The following is a 15,340-nucleotide window of genomic DNA, read 5'->3' on the forward strand; positions in this document are numbered from 1 at the left end:
GGAAAACATTTGTATGAAGTCGTATGTTGCTCTGGAGTTGGAGAAAATAACCCAGATGATTCCATTATTTATATATCTCTTAGTTTGACTTTAGACAGAAATTATAATGGAGTGTGAAAGACGAGCGCAGTTAACAGGCAGGGCAGGTCCAGTGAGAGATGTTACTGAATTGCATCATGCAAAGTGTATGATCCAGTTTTTTTGCAGCTTGAAACACGCTAATGACTTAAAGTCAGGACATCTCAGCTGCTGCTCTGACTTTGGCAAACCTAAGTAACAGTAAAACATAACGATAAGTAAAATATGTAAAAATGTGCAATAAAACAAATAATCATCACCATAACTACTAAGAAAACTCAGAGCCTTCATTCTCTGGGCTTCATGAATATCTGCACTGACCAAAGAGACACACAACTAGAGAAAACTCCTACCTTTTAAGATTTGTAACCAAAGCAAAAGGATGTATGTGATGTGAAGTGACACGAGTGACTGGAGCTGTTTTACCTGTCAGTCCTACTAAAAATACAACGCTGCACAGTCAGGCTCATGCAAACACATGCCTGTCTGAGCTAACTTCAGGCTGTGATGGTTTTACTGCTGAGACCAGACCTGAGCTCTCAAACCCAGATGGGTGTCTGGAGAGAAGGGAATTAGGCTTGAGTCGTTAAGCTTGAGCTTTTCCACTCCAGCTGCCTGTGTCTCCGCTGGTCACGTGACTCCCGCCTGGCTTTTAGAAAGGCTCTCGCCGTCCCCAGGGGTGAAAAGGTCATTGACACCATTGCTCTCCACTCTGCCCTCACACAGTGCTGAGAGGTGGGGAAAGGGGGTCATGGAAATGATGATGTATCAAAAATAATAAAAAGGATTGATTTGTGTGCTGCAATAACTTGGACAATGGTGGATAGAAACCCATTGTGTGAGGCTTATTTCACACCCTGCTCCACTAAACCATTGTATATTGTCTCAATTGAACCAGATTTTGTGGAAAATTACTCCCCTTGTGCGACCGCATGAGACAAATCCAGCATTGCCGCACGCAGGACGAGGACGAATGCCTTTGCATAATTCTGTATTCCCATGGTGGCATGTTTGACACTGTCTCTGTGCCCTCTCTGGTGGAGAATGGGGGTACGCCTCCCCAGGCGCTGTGACTCCACATCACCCTGTGGAAGACACAGGGAAGACTAACCTTCTATAATTAATGATGTAAAACGGAGGAGGATCTGAAAAAACATCCTGTTTTAATTGCTGTTATCTTGTTGGGTGTTTTATTCCATCCCTGAAGGGATTAATTAGGCAGCAGAAGAATCATACTCGGTGCTAAATACAGTCCCTTAGTAAAACACACACTGCAATTTAAGGTGCATCTAGTGTTCTACTTGGCATTGGGGCCACACTATCTCACTACATTTACTGGAGCTCTTGACTGTAGCACTGAGGTAATGAGTTGTTCTGGGTGATTTCCAGCATCAGTGGTTAAATGTACTTGCTCCACCCTCCCTGTAAGGTAGCTACAAATTGGTGTGCACTACTCCAGTGATTGTAATAATATAGAGGAGGCATCTTGAGTGATAAAAAACATTTGTTCCATCAGTAGACCCTTGAGATGATTCCTCATGATCACCACTTCAGAAAACACCTACACACTGAATATAAAAGAATAGGACTTGCAAGTACCAAATAGAGGGGACCTGCTCCAGTAAAATGCATTGGTTAGAAAAGGAGAGAAACACATACTTGGCTTACACACGTTCCATAAACCAGCAGGCTTTATAAGAGAAAGATCCCAGTTTAGGAGCTACAGTACATGTCAGTGGTGCAAAAGTAAAAGTACTACATTACAAGTAGAAGTCCTGCATTCAAAGTCTTAAATAAGTACAGAACAATTATAATCAAATATACTCATTCTGCAATAAATTGTTCCCTATGACTGATATATTATTACAAATGGCACAGTTACATTATTAGTACTGATGCATCAGTGCATTTTACCATTGTAGCTGCTTGAGGTGGAGCTAGTTTCAGCTACTTTTATTACTCTTCGAGGCGTGATCAGTTTGATTTAAATGACACTATCTGAGTTTAGAGGATAAATCATTCACCAACAGCTCATAGACGTTAGAAGAAGGAGCCCATATGAGAAACCGCCTCTTTTAAAAGGGTCACAAGCCAAAAGATTGGGAGCATTACATTTTATAAGCTTATCACAGGTTTTTTTTCTTCATTTGCAAAGTAACTAAAGCTGTCAAATGAATGATGAATTTTTTAAAAGCGAGGACTTTGATTTAGCAATGTGATCACAGGTACAAACGTGGTCCATACTGAATGTCAAGTGGCAGCATTTGGAAATCCCCTGTATGATGTACATGTTTGTCTCATTTCTGTCAGACAGTCTGGTTTCAGCTGCACACACGCAGCTCGTTTTTTGTTGTGACTGTTAAGACACCAGTCAAGTCTTTCTTAATGCATAACTCACATACTGAATGTGTTGATAGAGTTACTGGTTCCCATAATCTTTTCACTTTTTAGACCAATTCTTAGACCTAAACTCTGCTACCAGCACTCTCTTTTTCTACATCTGTATTACAGCTGTCTTAAGGATAGATAAAATAATATTTATACATCAGGGTCTGTGGCCCTTATGCTGAATTTTATGATGCCACTGGTGACGTAAAGTGGGTTGGTTTGGTCGGGTCTGGCGATACCAAATCTTCTTAATAAGTCGATATCAGTCCAGAAGATCAGATTGGAGCTTCCCAGAGAGCTATCCCTTCCTAACATGACTAATCCACAGTCCTCTTCCTCTGTAAAAATGCAGTGTAAAGTTCTGCTGAAGTGAATACAAGGCTTCAGCAGCCTGAGTTTGACAAGTCATGTAGATACTTTCTAAACTCACAGTTGCAGGAAGTCCCATCATTGTGTCTCCCTGGGCAATGTTTTCTGACTGGGCTGCAACACAAAAACAGGGAGTTCTGTGCAAAGAAAAGACTGTAACCTTTGGTAGACATCCAGTGTATTTGTCTAACACAGACTACTGAAGCCTCATATTAGGAAGCATTTTGTATGAATTTTGTAGTCCACCTCTTATTACTGGACTTGCACTAGGAGGGGATCAACTCATGGTCAGCGATGAGACGAGGAGCAACTACAACGACCTATGATGGCTTTCTTCTGAGCCATGAGTTTATCTGAGATTTTGCTCAGGTGTAACATGATGTTGTCTCTGAATACCAATTAGCCTTTTAAAGTACATAGGGGGGAGTGAATAATGTATTGCTACAGACTTTAAATAAATGTGAACCTTTTCTTTTTGCATTTTTGACAGTTTATCTGCTATATACTGTATGTGAAATGAAGTGACTGATCCCCCTTTTTTTTTCTTTTTTATGGTATTACATCATGATCCATTTACAGCTTTCTGTGAGACTCAGTTGCAAACAAAAATAATAATCTGATTGATCAAAATAGATTGTACGGAAACAATTTAGGACGAGTGAAGTAAATTAAATTAAATTATAGGAATCCAACAAGAAAAGAAAAGAAAATTAAATTAATTACAAAAACATAAATAAGTAAATACCTCATGCATAAAATATCCAACAGAGAAAATTAATCAATCCAAATGCCTAAAACAAACAAACAAACAAACAAACAAAAAATGATGTGACTGATCCACATGAAATACCACCAGATGACCTGTGATCACTTGGTGTTTGTTTTATCTATGGCAAAAACCAGTATATACTAGTTTTTCACAATATGAGCTGTTATAATGACACTGTATCCTGGCTGCTGTTGGAGTTTCTATACTCAGGATAGCACATGTAACCAGGATAAGATCTTTACATGTGCAGCACATAGCTGAGATATTTGAAAATCCCAGTCATAACCAGGATACTATTGCACATCTCAACACCTTTACCCACTTGTATAGCTGTGTTTGTAACTGTGATTACATCAGAGTTTCCATTATTTTGTCTACCTCCTGTTGAATTTTAGGAGCCAAATGATGACTACTGTTTCAAATTAGTCACAAGCAAAATACTTTAGAGCCACTCACTGAACGTACAACACATGGTTTTAATGTGGTTGCAAGATGAGACCTGACGCAACCTGCTGACACACACCAGAGAGCAAAACATTTGCTGAATGTCCGCCTGACACTGATACCTCAGACCTCATAGCACCACTTCAGCAAGCATCATTACCCCAAATTACAGACACATCCACTGAACAATCAGGACATATTTCAATATCAACCATCGATTCCAGACAGGATGTATGAAAACGACTGTGAGGTGTCCGCCCCCAGGGTCCACTTAGTACAGAGTCCAATAACAGTTAGACAGAGTCTCGGCTAATGGAGAGGCTTATCAATGTGCTAGTCTGTTGCTGTCTGCCTGTGAATCCCAACTCCCCCACCACTGTCCATGCTACCTCATCCTTCAGCTTTTTCTTTATACCCCTAATGAACAATCAGTGTTCGTCACATTATTGCACATATGAGATTAATTTACTCCCCGCAGTGCAAAGAGTGATGTTATTACAGGAAAATCAATGTCCCTCTTGTTGTTCTCTGGGGCTGGACGGGGTGTACGCACATCTGCTCTCATAATACAAATGCTGACCTTGCTGTCAGAGAGTGAGCCAGAGAGAGGCTGCGGTGAAACGGCCGACGGTGTTGTTTATCAAAGCTTTATCAAGCCTCTATGCTCTCACAGACGTGTGACACCAGACTGTGGGTCGGTCAGCCGGCCAGGCAGTACTCCAGCTGAAAAAACCCCCGGCATATGTAGACAGAGCAAGATAACCTTTTCAGATTAAGACTTGACAGGAGTTATAAATATAGTACACATTCAGACTCAAGAGTAAAAGTCGCAATAAGGGAATTCAACCTCCTTCAAATGAAAATGTATTATCTATAATTCATAAAATCTAATTCCTGACCTCCACATTCTCAGATTTTATTAACTCCCATCATCACTAAAAGCACAATAGACTGCCCGAATGACCTCTTGACCTTTGGCAGAGGATGGGTCCATAAAAAGAGGGGGGAGGGGAACTATAGGAGAAGAAACCACCCTTTTGCCCAGACAGTTTGTCCCCTCTTATACCCTCTTTTTTTTTTTTTTTTTTTTCTTTTGCAAACTTGGTGGAAATCCAACGAGATAGATAAAGCAACTGTCATGTTAGTTCATGGTGGCAAATGTCATCCAGGGACAATAAACCTGACCTACAACATGATTCAAACCACAAACAATTTGGGTTTGGACTATAAGAGAAAGTAGGATTATAACTACCTAAAAATCAAAGAAAGCAGTTGGAAAATTGGTTAATTAGGTGATTAATTGATTAGTTTACTGACAGAAAAAGAATAAAGCAAAAATAACAAACATTAGCTTGTTTCAGCTAATCAATTGTGATGATTTTCTGCTTTCATGTGTTTCATATAATTGTAAACTGAATATCTTTAAAGTCTGGACTGTTGCTCAGACAAAACAAGATATTTAAAGATATGTCACCTTGGGTTTGCAGAGTAGCGTGATTGGCATTTTCACTATTTTCTACAGGAAAATCCTAGTGAAAATGTAAAGGACAAAATAATTGAATTCACAGGCGTTTATACTTTTAAAAAGTTAAGCAGTTTTTTTTTTTTGTGAAATAACAGCAAGTGGTGGAAAATAACTAAGTCTCTTCATGTACTGTACTTAAGTACATATTCCAGAGGGAGATATTCTACTTTTTACTGCACTGCATTTATATGGTATATTGTCACTTTTCAGATTAAGCCTTTGCATGTACTGGTTTTATAGAATAAAATGCATTTGTAAAGATTAAACCACTGGTTCCCAACCATTTTGGCTGGCAATTGACTGGGGGCTCCATATCCCTATGGGGGCCCCCAAAAGCTCCACATAATTTGATTAATCATTAATTTGTCTGACATTTGTAACTATGTTGGATCCCCCATGTTCTGTCTTGTGGCCCTGTAAAGGGTTAGGGTTAGTTCTAGTTTTTAAACCTAAATTATTTTACTTCATATTGCGTTTCTTTACCTTAAAGTTATATGTGTAGCATTATATCATCATAGGAATACTGTAAGGCTGGAATCAACAATTATGTGTATATGCCTGACAGTTATTTTCTTGAACAACTGATTGATTGTTCAGTGTATAAAATGGCAGATAATAGTGAATCATTAACCTCTGAAAACCAAGTTGACATGTTCAAATGGCTTTTGTTGTCTGGGCACCGGTGAAAATACATAGATATTGAGTTTACTATGATAGAAAACTATGAAACCAGCAAATACTCACATTAAATAAGCTGGTTCCAGTTGAATAAAAATCAATTAATCTATTAATCAAGTTCTTGGGTGAAACTACCATGTATAGGAAAGTGGGGTTCAAGAGAGGCCTAACGACATATATTTACCCCGGAGGTATTCAAGGACTTCTCTAAATCCCCGGATCTTAGTTTTGGTATCCGCTATCTATCCCTTCGCTCCGATCGCAGCTTTACCTGGAGGAAACCAATGTCCCAGACTGTATGAGACAGACAGACAGACAGACAGACAGACCGGCAGGCAGACAGGCAGATAGACAGATAGACAGACGAGAGACACCCCCGCATAGTTTCCGTCAGCCGGGTGACGTCTCCGCCTCTCAGCCCGTGTGCAGCGTGACGTTACGGGTCTGTAGTGGAGCCTCTAGCTGCATCTTGTTGACGGTCCGCCAGGCTTTTCCAGTACTGAGAAGACCCCGGGCGAGCGAGGACGACAGGCGCAGAGACACACACAGCGCTCAGGCAAGTGTTTTTTAAAAACGGACGGAGCTTTTAAATGGATGTATTTAAACAGTTTGCGGATGTGGTTGTTGATAGAGGATCCCAGCCCGAGACGATTAACGTGTGAGTTTGAATTGTTCAGTCGCAGTGGACGGACGGAGAGGGGGGAGAAGCTAACCCGGTTTAGCCTGCTGTATCGCTCTCTATCCGGGGTTAGCCTGCTGTAATGTTAGCGCTTTCGATCCGCTCGGGCAGCCCACTTTATCGGTCACTGTGCTGGGCTAGCCAGCCTTAGTTTTGTGGCGGGTTATCCTGCTCCGTCGCAACGGACAACGCGTTTCGGTCATCACCCTCCGTGTGCTGGATGAGCCCAGGCAAGTCAGTATGCTGTATTTTCGCCCTCATTGCTGGGGTGAACTGGCTTAAGTTAGCCTGCCTTTGCTGTTGAGAGCTGGGTTAGCCTGATACATAGCCCACTACGCTGGTTAGACCGCTTCAGAGCCGATTGTACCGGGATAGCTAAGCTAGCTAGCGCGATTAGTATTGAACGTTGAGAGACAAGATAAGCTGTTTCTCAGTTGATTTCCACACAGATGCGCATATTTGTGTGCTTTCTTTATACATGTATGTAGATGTTTGATGTCAAAACATCTTGTTATTTACGGTTTAAAATAATGTCACACTCAAATGCGTAACATTTGATGTCTTGTTTCAAGCGATCTGGACGTTGGGTACATCGGAAGGGCACTGTCCTAACGGGCGAGCCGCGGTTGTAAACCCCGCCGTGCCCTCACCAAATCGGTGTGTGCGTAACGCTCGACCGCGGTGCCTTCCCAGACCAGACTGTAGTGTAGACAGTGAATGTCATTATCAGCGCTGTCTGCATACCAGTGCCGTCGTGGCGAGCCAGCAGAGGAGGCGAGGTACAGTTTGCAGACTGGAGAGGAGGAGGAGGGGAAGGGGGGGCTCGCTGGGGACGGAGCAGAGCAGGAGCATTATTATACGCGGTGTCCTTGCAGCAAAAAGGATACAAGACCTAGGGGGTGACATTAAGAAATATGTCTAATAGACATATATGACTGTGAGGTTGTTGATGAGAAATGCCACAGCGTTGTTATTCAGCGAACCAATGCGGGCGTTGTGATTTCTGTCAGAAATAAACCGATCTACTTGGAGGTTTTAGCAGCCAAACCGAAGTCCTGTAATACACCGAGCAGGCTGTGGGGGGTGAGGGGGAGAGCTGCCTCCTCGTAGGTCCTCATTTATTGGTCGCTGATCTGATTTTGCAGTGTTTTTTTTTTTTTTTTCTTTTAATCGGCCCACGGTAATATTTGCCATTAAAACGCCCACAAACATCAACCCGTTTCGGAATCGAGCTCAAGGTTTGCTCCGCAGCGGCGTTTCACCCGGTGGAAAAAAACGATGGGATGCTGAAATCTGCAAAAGCGTGCAAATGTAGTCACTGAGGTTTTTCTTTTTTTTGCCTTTTTGACAAACCAAAATATCCATTCAGTGCAGATTTATAAATGAAGCGCAAATGATACAGTAAATGTTGCATTTTCAAGATGAAGTGCATTCAATCTGCAGTTAGTGTCATATTGCAGCAGTAGCCATTATCAATTACATGGCGTTTTAAATTGGGGCGCTAAGTGTTGTTTACCTTATTACGGTAGACTTGGTAATTCCGCAGTAAAGCATGGTAGTAAAAAAAAAAAAAAGGGGGGAAACACCGCTCTCCATGCCGCTCTATGTCAAGCTGTGAAAGGACTGGGAGAAGGGGACGACTGCTGTTAACGCTTTTATCAATTGTTTTTCATGGAGTTGATGGGGTCAGCGTGGGGTAAGCAGACTCAGGGGAAGGCACAATATGGGAAGGGAAGGGCACTTTCATTTGCAAAGTGAAATGTTTTTGACCATTGTGTATCAGCCTTACATTAACAATGTAATGGGAGCGGGGCAGGGTGGTGGGGGATTTCACTCAGGTTGTTGTGTCTGGTGAACTGGTTTCGCTTGTTAAAATTCTCACTTTTGCGCTAGCAAGTTTGTTACAAAACCTTTAGTGAAAAAGTTTCCCCTTGGGTTCAATTACAAGGGCTGAAGTAGCCATGTGTTTGTGTGAAGTATGGTAATGGCCATTTGGTTTAGTGGTCCATGCAAACAGCCATTGACCTCTTCAGCCCCCAGCCAGGACAGCCGCCATAAAACATTTAAACTCCTTATGGATATTTCATGCTCCACAACATTTTTTGATGAGATCGTTTTCAGTTTGTCTATTCCTCTACAGGAAAAGAATTCATTAGTTATAGTTTAGATAATGACAGATATTTTTTTCCGCCTGTTCTGTTTTTCTAAATTCCTGTTTTTTCATGCTCAGGAAGTGGATCAGAACATAGAAAACTTCAATCACCATCATGCATGTGTCTAACTACCAGAAGATTTGTGTCATTTGAAAAGACTTAAGGAGGGGAAAAAAAAGACTCAGAGGAATACAAGAACTAAGTCAGCAGACAAAAACGACAATAACCCAGTGCTTAGACATGGCCAGCACCCAGACCAGTTTGAAAACCCCTTTCAAAGACTTGACTTCATTCAAGGGCAACATGAAACGGCTGTACAGAGAGCGACTGGAGGACGCACCCATCAAGAAGCGAGTAATGGCAGAGATCAACCTGAAGCGTCGCAGCTACGATTCCCTCCCCAAAACTCCCAAGGTGAAGAGGGAGCAGACTGAGGATCTGCACCATGACTCTGACATGGATGTGGCGGGCCGGGCTGAATTACATGTGGTGGGCTCTGCTAAAGCCCTGGACTTGAGCCCTGGGCTCAAACACACACTGGCCCAGTTCACCCTCAGCAGCCAGAGCTCCCTTGGGGGCCCAGCTGCTTTCTCAGCCCGTACCGGCCACGAGCATTCCCCAGCCGGCATGCCCCCTCTACCCTCCCCTCCAGTTCTGGGAGGGGGCCCTCTGCTGGTTCCCTGTGACAGCTCCACCGAACTCACCCACTCGCTGCTGGAAGGAGAGTCCATCTCCTGCTTCGTTGTTGGAGGAGAAAAGCGGCTCTGCCTGCCCCAGGTGCTCAACTCTGTGCTCCGCGACTTCTCACTGCAGCAGATCAACACTGTGTGTGACGAGCTCTACGTCTACTGTTCACGTTGCGACGCTGAGCAGCTGCACATCCTCAAAGTGCTGGGCATTTTGCCGTTCAACGCACCTTCCTGTGGCCTCATTACACTGACGGATGCACAACGTTTGTGCAACGCTCTGCTGCGCCCAGGGGCAGCCTTGCCTGCCGACCCCAGTGGTAAGCTGTCGACCCAGGGCCTGCTGAAGGAGAGCGAAGCCAGCTTCCAGGTGGAGCACCAGTGTTTGGGGAAGTGCCACGGTCTCTTTGTGCCCCAGTTCTACACCCAGCCGGAGGCACCCTGCATCCAGTGTGTTGAGTGCCAGTTGCTCTTTTCACCGCAGAAGTTTGTCATGCATTCACACAAGTCACCTGATAAGAGGACCTGCCACTGGGGCTTTGACTCAGCCAAGTGGCCCTGCTACCTGCAGCTTGCCAGGAAGTACCAGGGCACGCCTGAGGAACCCAGGCTCAAGCAGCTCCTGGACGAGGTCAAAGAGAAGTTCCACTACCAGCTCAAGAGGTCGCTAGATAAAGTAAGTGCACTTCAGAATGATACCTGTATGTCTTTGGTTTGTCTCTGCTTGTTTGCGTGTAGTAAAATTAATTCATTTTTTTATCATCATTCTGCTAAAGAAGCCAACTAAAACTTGTATTAGTTGGATAATGTGCTTTTCAAATCTCCAAAACTGGTTGGTTAGTTGAACCTTCTTCTCTTCTGTGATGGTTCAGTCCCATATTCAGTGTGTTACGCAGGTTTGACTAGTCTACCCCACGGCCGATGTTTTCTTAAACCAGTGTTGACCTAGTATGTGTGACAGAGGACAGGTGGTGTCATTTTCTCTGGCCAGGTCTGATCAGACGAGGTGAGGCCAGCTGGCCACAGCTGAAGGGGAAGTACATCATTTGTCCCCTCAGGTCACCTGGAGGTCACCGGGAATGTCACTGAACAAAAGGCCAATATATGCGGCTCAGGAAGAGGCTGTTGAACTCCTGCTTGAGTTAGATCTTTTTAACTTATTGAAAAAAGAAAATCTAGTCTGCCCAAGCTAACTGGAGTTTGTCTTTTTGCACATTCCCACACAGTGGGAGAAAATGGAAAGCAAATCTGGTGCACACCAAAGCTAAAGACATTTTTGGCTGCTTAGACATTATATGACATCTGTTAGAGAATTATTTTATAAATTCTGTTTCCTAGCAACATGGACAAAATACAGGTGCTCCATGAAATAAAATATCTAGATGTACTATGAGCCACAGGACTGGAACTTAGACATAATTAGTGAGCCATTTACCTCCAGGCAAACCTGAAAGTGAAATGGCTTTATTGCATTACTAGTATTTATCTAGTATTTAGTGTTTATCTGAAAGCCAGATTCCTACAGAGACTTCCAAAGATTACTGTGTAAAAAAAAAAAATAATGATGTCAATGCAGTATCTAAGTCATGAGGGCAGCAGGAATCTTGAAAATCTGCCGTTGTCTGGTTTTTCTCATGACCTCCATCTGACCACAGTGGACTGCCCCTTTTTGTATTGTTTTGTTAGGTGAAGTTGTGGTTGTGTTTATGTCTGTTTGGTGTGGTTTGTTCACACTCAAATCACCAGCACAGATTGTTTTTTAGTCAAGTTAAAAAAGGAAACGCTTTAACGAGCAAACACTCATTTTGAAAAGAAAGGGACTCTCCTGCAAACCCTGTACTGTCAAGATTTATTTGTGATTATAGTACAACAGGTAGCAGGTCAAGTGAGAGCCTGTCGAGTAGAGAGATCACAGTGTGCATTCATAGTGTGTGCAGGTGAGGGAGAGCACATTTCTGGAACGTAAGACACACATTTTGAACTGTTTGTGTACCTTAGATGGAGAGATGTTTGGCTTTGTCTTGTTAACTTGGTGTGCGAACGTGCCGGAAATACCGTCTGCTGTCTCGTCTAGCGTCCCGACCGCATTCCTGTCCCACCTCTTTCCAATTGTCCTCCTCCTCTTCTTCCTCCTGTCTTGCTTTAAGGTATGAATCTTGAAAGACGTAGACGCTCTCTCTCAAAGACACAGATGTTTTGATACCACAAAGGAAACGCGTGTACAAAAAAATAAGGCTCAAGGTGGATGATGAGTCCCACTGTCTTTGTTTTGTGTATGTGTGTTTTTATGTGTGAGACACTGCCAACCTCAGTGTGTGTAATGAGCTGCTAACTGGTGACTAGTATGACACATCATCATCATCGTCATTGTCTCTCTCTGTCTCACACTTGGCCAGGCTTTCTGGAGCCTCTGTCCCCCCCACAGTTTCAGGTGCCATCTTCTCTCTGGGGTGATTTTTCAGTTTCTGGTTTTTTTTTTTTCTGTTTTTTTTTTTCGTTACTTCTTTTTTTATCTTACCGCCAGTGTTTGGTGATGGTGACTAGGTTTTCTCTTCTTTGTTTTTGACGGTTTGTCTTGACAGAAATGACGACGTAAAATTAATTGCAGAAGTGAAATTTGATGAACAGTTAAGTCTGTGTAGACAGACATGCACAGGCACAAATGGACAAATTCCTGGAAAGACAGTTGCCTGTGAGTCTACAGGAAGCAGGTGATTTTGGCATGAAAAGAGGATGCCACTACCCCCCCACCCCCTCCCCACAGGAGCGGATGTATGGGTGTGTGAAAGGTCAGTGGCCAGAGAACAAGGTGACCTGGCAGTGTCCCGCTTCACGCAGCACAGAGGTTCCCTTCCAAGCCCAACCACTCTCTGTTTATGTGTGTGTGTTTGTGTAATGAAAGTGTGTTTAACTGAGCAGGAAGTGAGGCAGACGGACATGTCTCTCACCCTGAACATCCTCCAGACTCTGTCCAGCCGCCTCCACTGCACTGGCTGTGTGACTCATATTTTCCACATCCCAGTGGATATTAAGGCAGGCCAAGCAGCTTATAGTCACACATGCTTTTTAGAAAGATGGACCGCCTCGGTGTGTTGGTCTAACCTCGGCTGCAGACCCCTTTCCCAGTGGCCCTTATTTACACACAGTGTCAGTGTGCACATTTACAAGCAGTTCATAGATTTACCGGAGAGCTCTGGGACCTCTAGAAGAGAAGAGACACAAACAAGGGGAGCCTTCTGGAAGTTTTTTTCCCACTTTCTCCAATGGCTACTAGTCTCCCATATCCTGTTAGGAGTGTTTGGTTTGAGAAGGTGCAGTTAAAAACTCCAGGACTTGCTCTTTATAAACGGCGCTTTGTGCCCCGAGGCACTGCTACCATGTCTACTGATCCCTGCTATGTAAATAGAGTTTGCTAGACAGACGCCACCAACAGACAGCAACAAGCTGAAGCCTTATCTGAAGAGTTACTTTAGTAACTGACAGACAATGAGTTCATTTTGCCTACAGGGGCTGTGACGGACACTTGTACTTTCCACTGAGACAAGATCATGTGTCGTCATTTTTGCTTTTTTTTTTTTTTCCTGACAAGAAAGGAAGTAACAGAAATTCCAACTTGATGATCATACTCACCATCTTGTGAAATATCTTTCTTGCTTGAGGGACATTTTGTTTGTTTGGGTTTACGTCTGTGCATGACAGACCAGACAGTGGTGTATTACAAAACATCTGAATGACAAAATTGCCAGAAGTAGTCACTGGTTATATTAGGTCAAGTCATGTTTCGACACACCGAGACACACACAGGTTATTTTTATTGTTTAATATGTAAACAATTATACAACTATATAACTGGTGGTGCCTTTTGGTTTGATTGACCAGAGTCATAAATTCCTCTTAATTCATATGTCTAAGAAAAAAACATTACAAACTGATTTTTAGTTATGTTTATGAAGACTAGTGAGCATAATCCCATGATAGAGCGACACAGTGAACATAACTGTGTGCTGCTTATTTGCCTCAGCCTTGTTTGTAGCGTTGTTCTGGCCCAGAGTCAGAAGTGTCAGACGGAGAGAACAGCCTTCCTCTGTCTGCCTCCCTGGCTGGGCTGACACAGTGGCTGCGGCACAGACGGCAGACAGCTGCATCTCTCTGGCTTCCTCTATTTGCTATTTGGAAACCAGTGACTTCATTACCACAGACCAGTGCAGCTGCGCTCTCTGGCTGTCTCCTGGGCTGTCTGCTCTGTCTGTCTGTCTGCTTGTCAGTCATTCTCTTGGGCTGTATCTAATTGGGTTTTGGCAGGCATGCTAATCGTTCACTGTGCTGCCTTTGCTATCTCTTCCTCCTCCCTCTACCTCTCCCCCTATCTTGACGTCAGTCTTCCATCTGCCTGCTTCTCTTGCGTTCATGTCCTCACGCAACTTGACTTGACTAACTTGGCCTTCAGTCTGCTCTTCAGTCTGCTCTTCACTCTGCTCATCATCATCATCATCATCATCATCATCATCTCTTTCTTTTAACTCAGACAGTTCTGTGTTGACCACATGTGTCTGTAAACAGTCAATACCCCCTGGGCCCCAATCAGTGGACAGTAACAAAATAAGCAGCCAAATGACCCGATAAGTCGATCGTTACATAAGCAATAAGACCACTTGTGTGCGTCTGCAAGGCGGATGAGAAGAAAGCCAGTGGCTATTGATCGGGTCTCCGACCTTGATGGATGTGGCGAGTTGCCGGGTGACACGGACACTGAATAGAAGAGGAAATGGACCAAGACAGGGAGGCAGGAGGAAATGGAAGAAGAGTGAAATGAGGAGACTCAGTTACAGGGACCACAGCTGGTGTTGCATAAGTTCCCGTCTGTGTTAAGACATGTGCACCAGTCTCCCAAGTTAACCTCACCTCTGCCTCTGCTGTTGCCTGCCTTAATTTCTGTAACTCAGACATCTGCCAGACAGAAGTAGCGTCAGTCACAGACACAAAAAGGGCATGTGTAGTCAGAAAAAATACCTCTTCTTAGGGGGGAACATGAGCAAATAAGGTAAGGGTGTAAGAAGACTCTTGGTTGGCCAATCACATGCTGGCTAGCTCGCATTTCCCCAGCTAACACTCTCATTTGCCTCCTGCCCCACCCCAAGACACATACACAAAATTTTATGTCTGTTTGTGCATTTTCCAAAGAACAATTATCCATTTATACTGAATACACAGCAGCTTCTTTGAACACTGGCCCAGAGTAACCTACAGTCTATCACGCCTGTATGTAGTTTGATGTGGAAGACTGTGTTCCCTGTACACAACACGCTGTGCTTTGGCCAGTGTTTGCTGCCTGTTGTAAAGGGCTAAATGGGGCCCCGCAAGGTAGGAGGGGCTTAGCTGAGGGGCCTCTGGTATGTCACCATCAGGTCAGTGCCAGTGTCAAAGCACCATAACGGCATTGGAGCTCATTGGAGGCACACCAAAGTCATTACTGTTCAGTCTCTTTCTTAAATTGATAAAAAAATCTTCTCAAGTTTTTTCAGGATTCAGAACATTTGAAAATGGTCACAGGCCTCAGCCACAGTTCAGTTC

The 15,340-nt window shown here is 43.6% G+C and overlaps 1 protein-coding gene across 2 annotated transcripts in view; it reads left to right on the forward strand.

Moving 5' to 3' along the window:
• The first annotated feature begins 6,690 nt into the window (after positions 1-6,690).
• skila (SKI-like proto-oncogene a) overlaps positions 6,691-15,340 on the forward strand; it is a 35,838-nt gene continuing 27,188 nt past the window's right edge. The window contains exons 1-2 of one of the 2 annotated variants that reach the window (XM_056390746.1): positions 6,691-6,811; positions 9,165-10,445. In XM_056390746.1, coding sequence (XP_056246721.1) covers positions 9,324-10,445 — 1,122 coding nt within the window. In that variant the 5' untranslated portion in view covers positions 6,691-6,811; positions 9,165-9,323. Of the gene's footprint in view, positions 6,812-8,169; positions 8,627-9,160; positions 10,446-15,340 lie in introns of those variants that run through there. The other variant, XM_056390745.1, reaches the window with a different exon arrangement.

The sequence above is a fragment of the Seriola aureovittata genome, chromosome 12 (assembly GCF_021018895.1).
Source record: "Seriola aureovittata isolate HTS-2021-v1 ecotype China chromosome 12, ASM2101889v1, whole genome shotgun sequence".
Classification (NCBI taxonomy): domain Eukaryota; kingdom Metazoa; phylum Chordata; class Actinopteri; order Carangiformes; family Carangidae; genus Seriola; species Seriola aureovittata.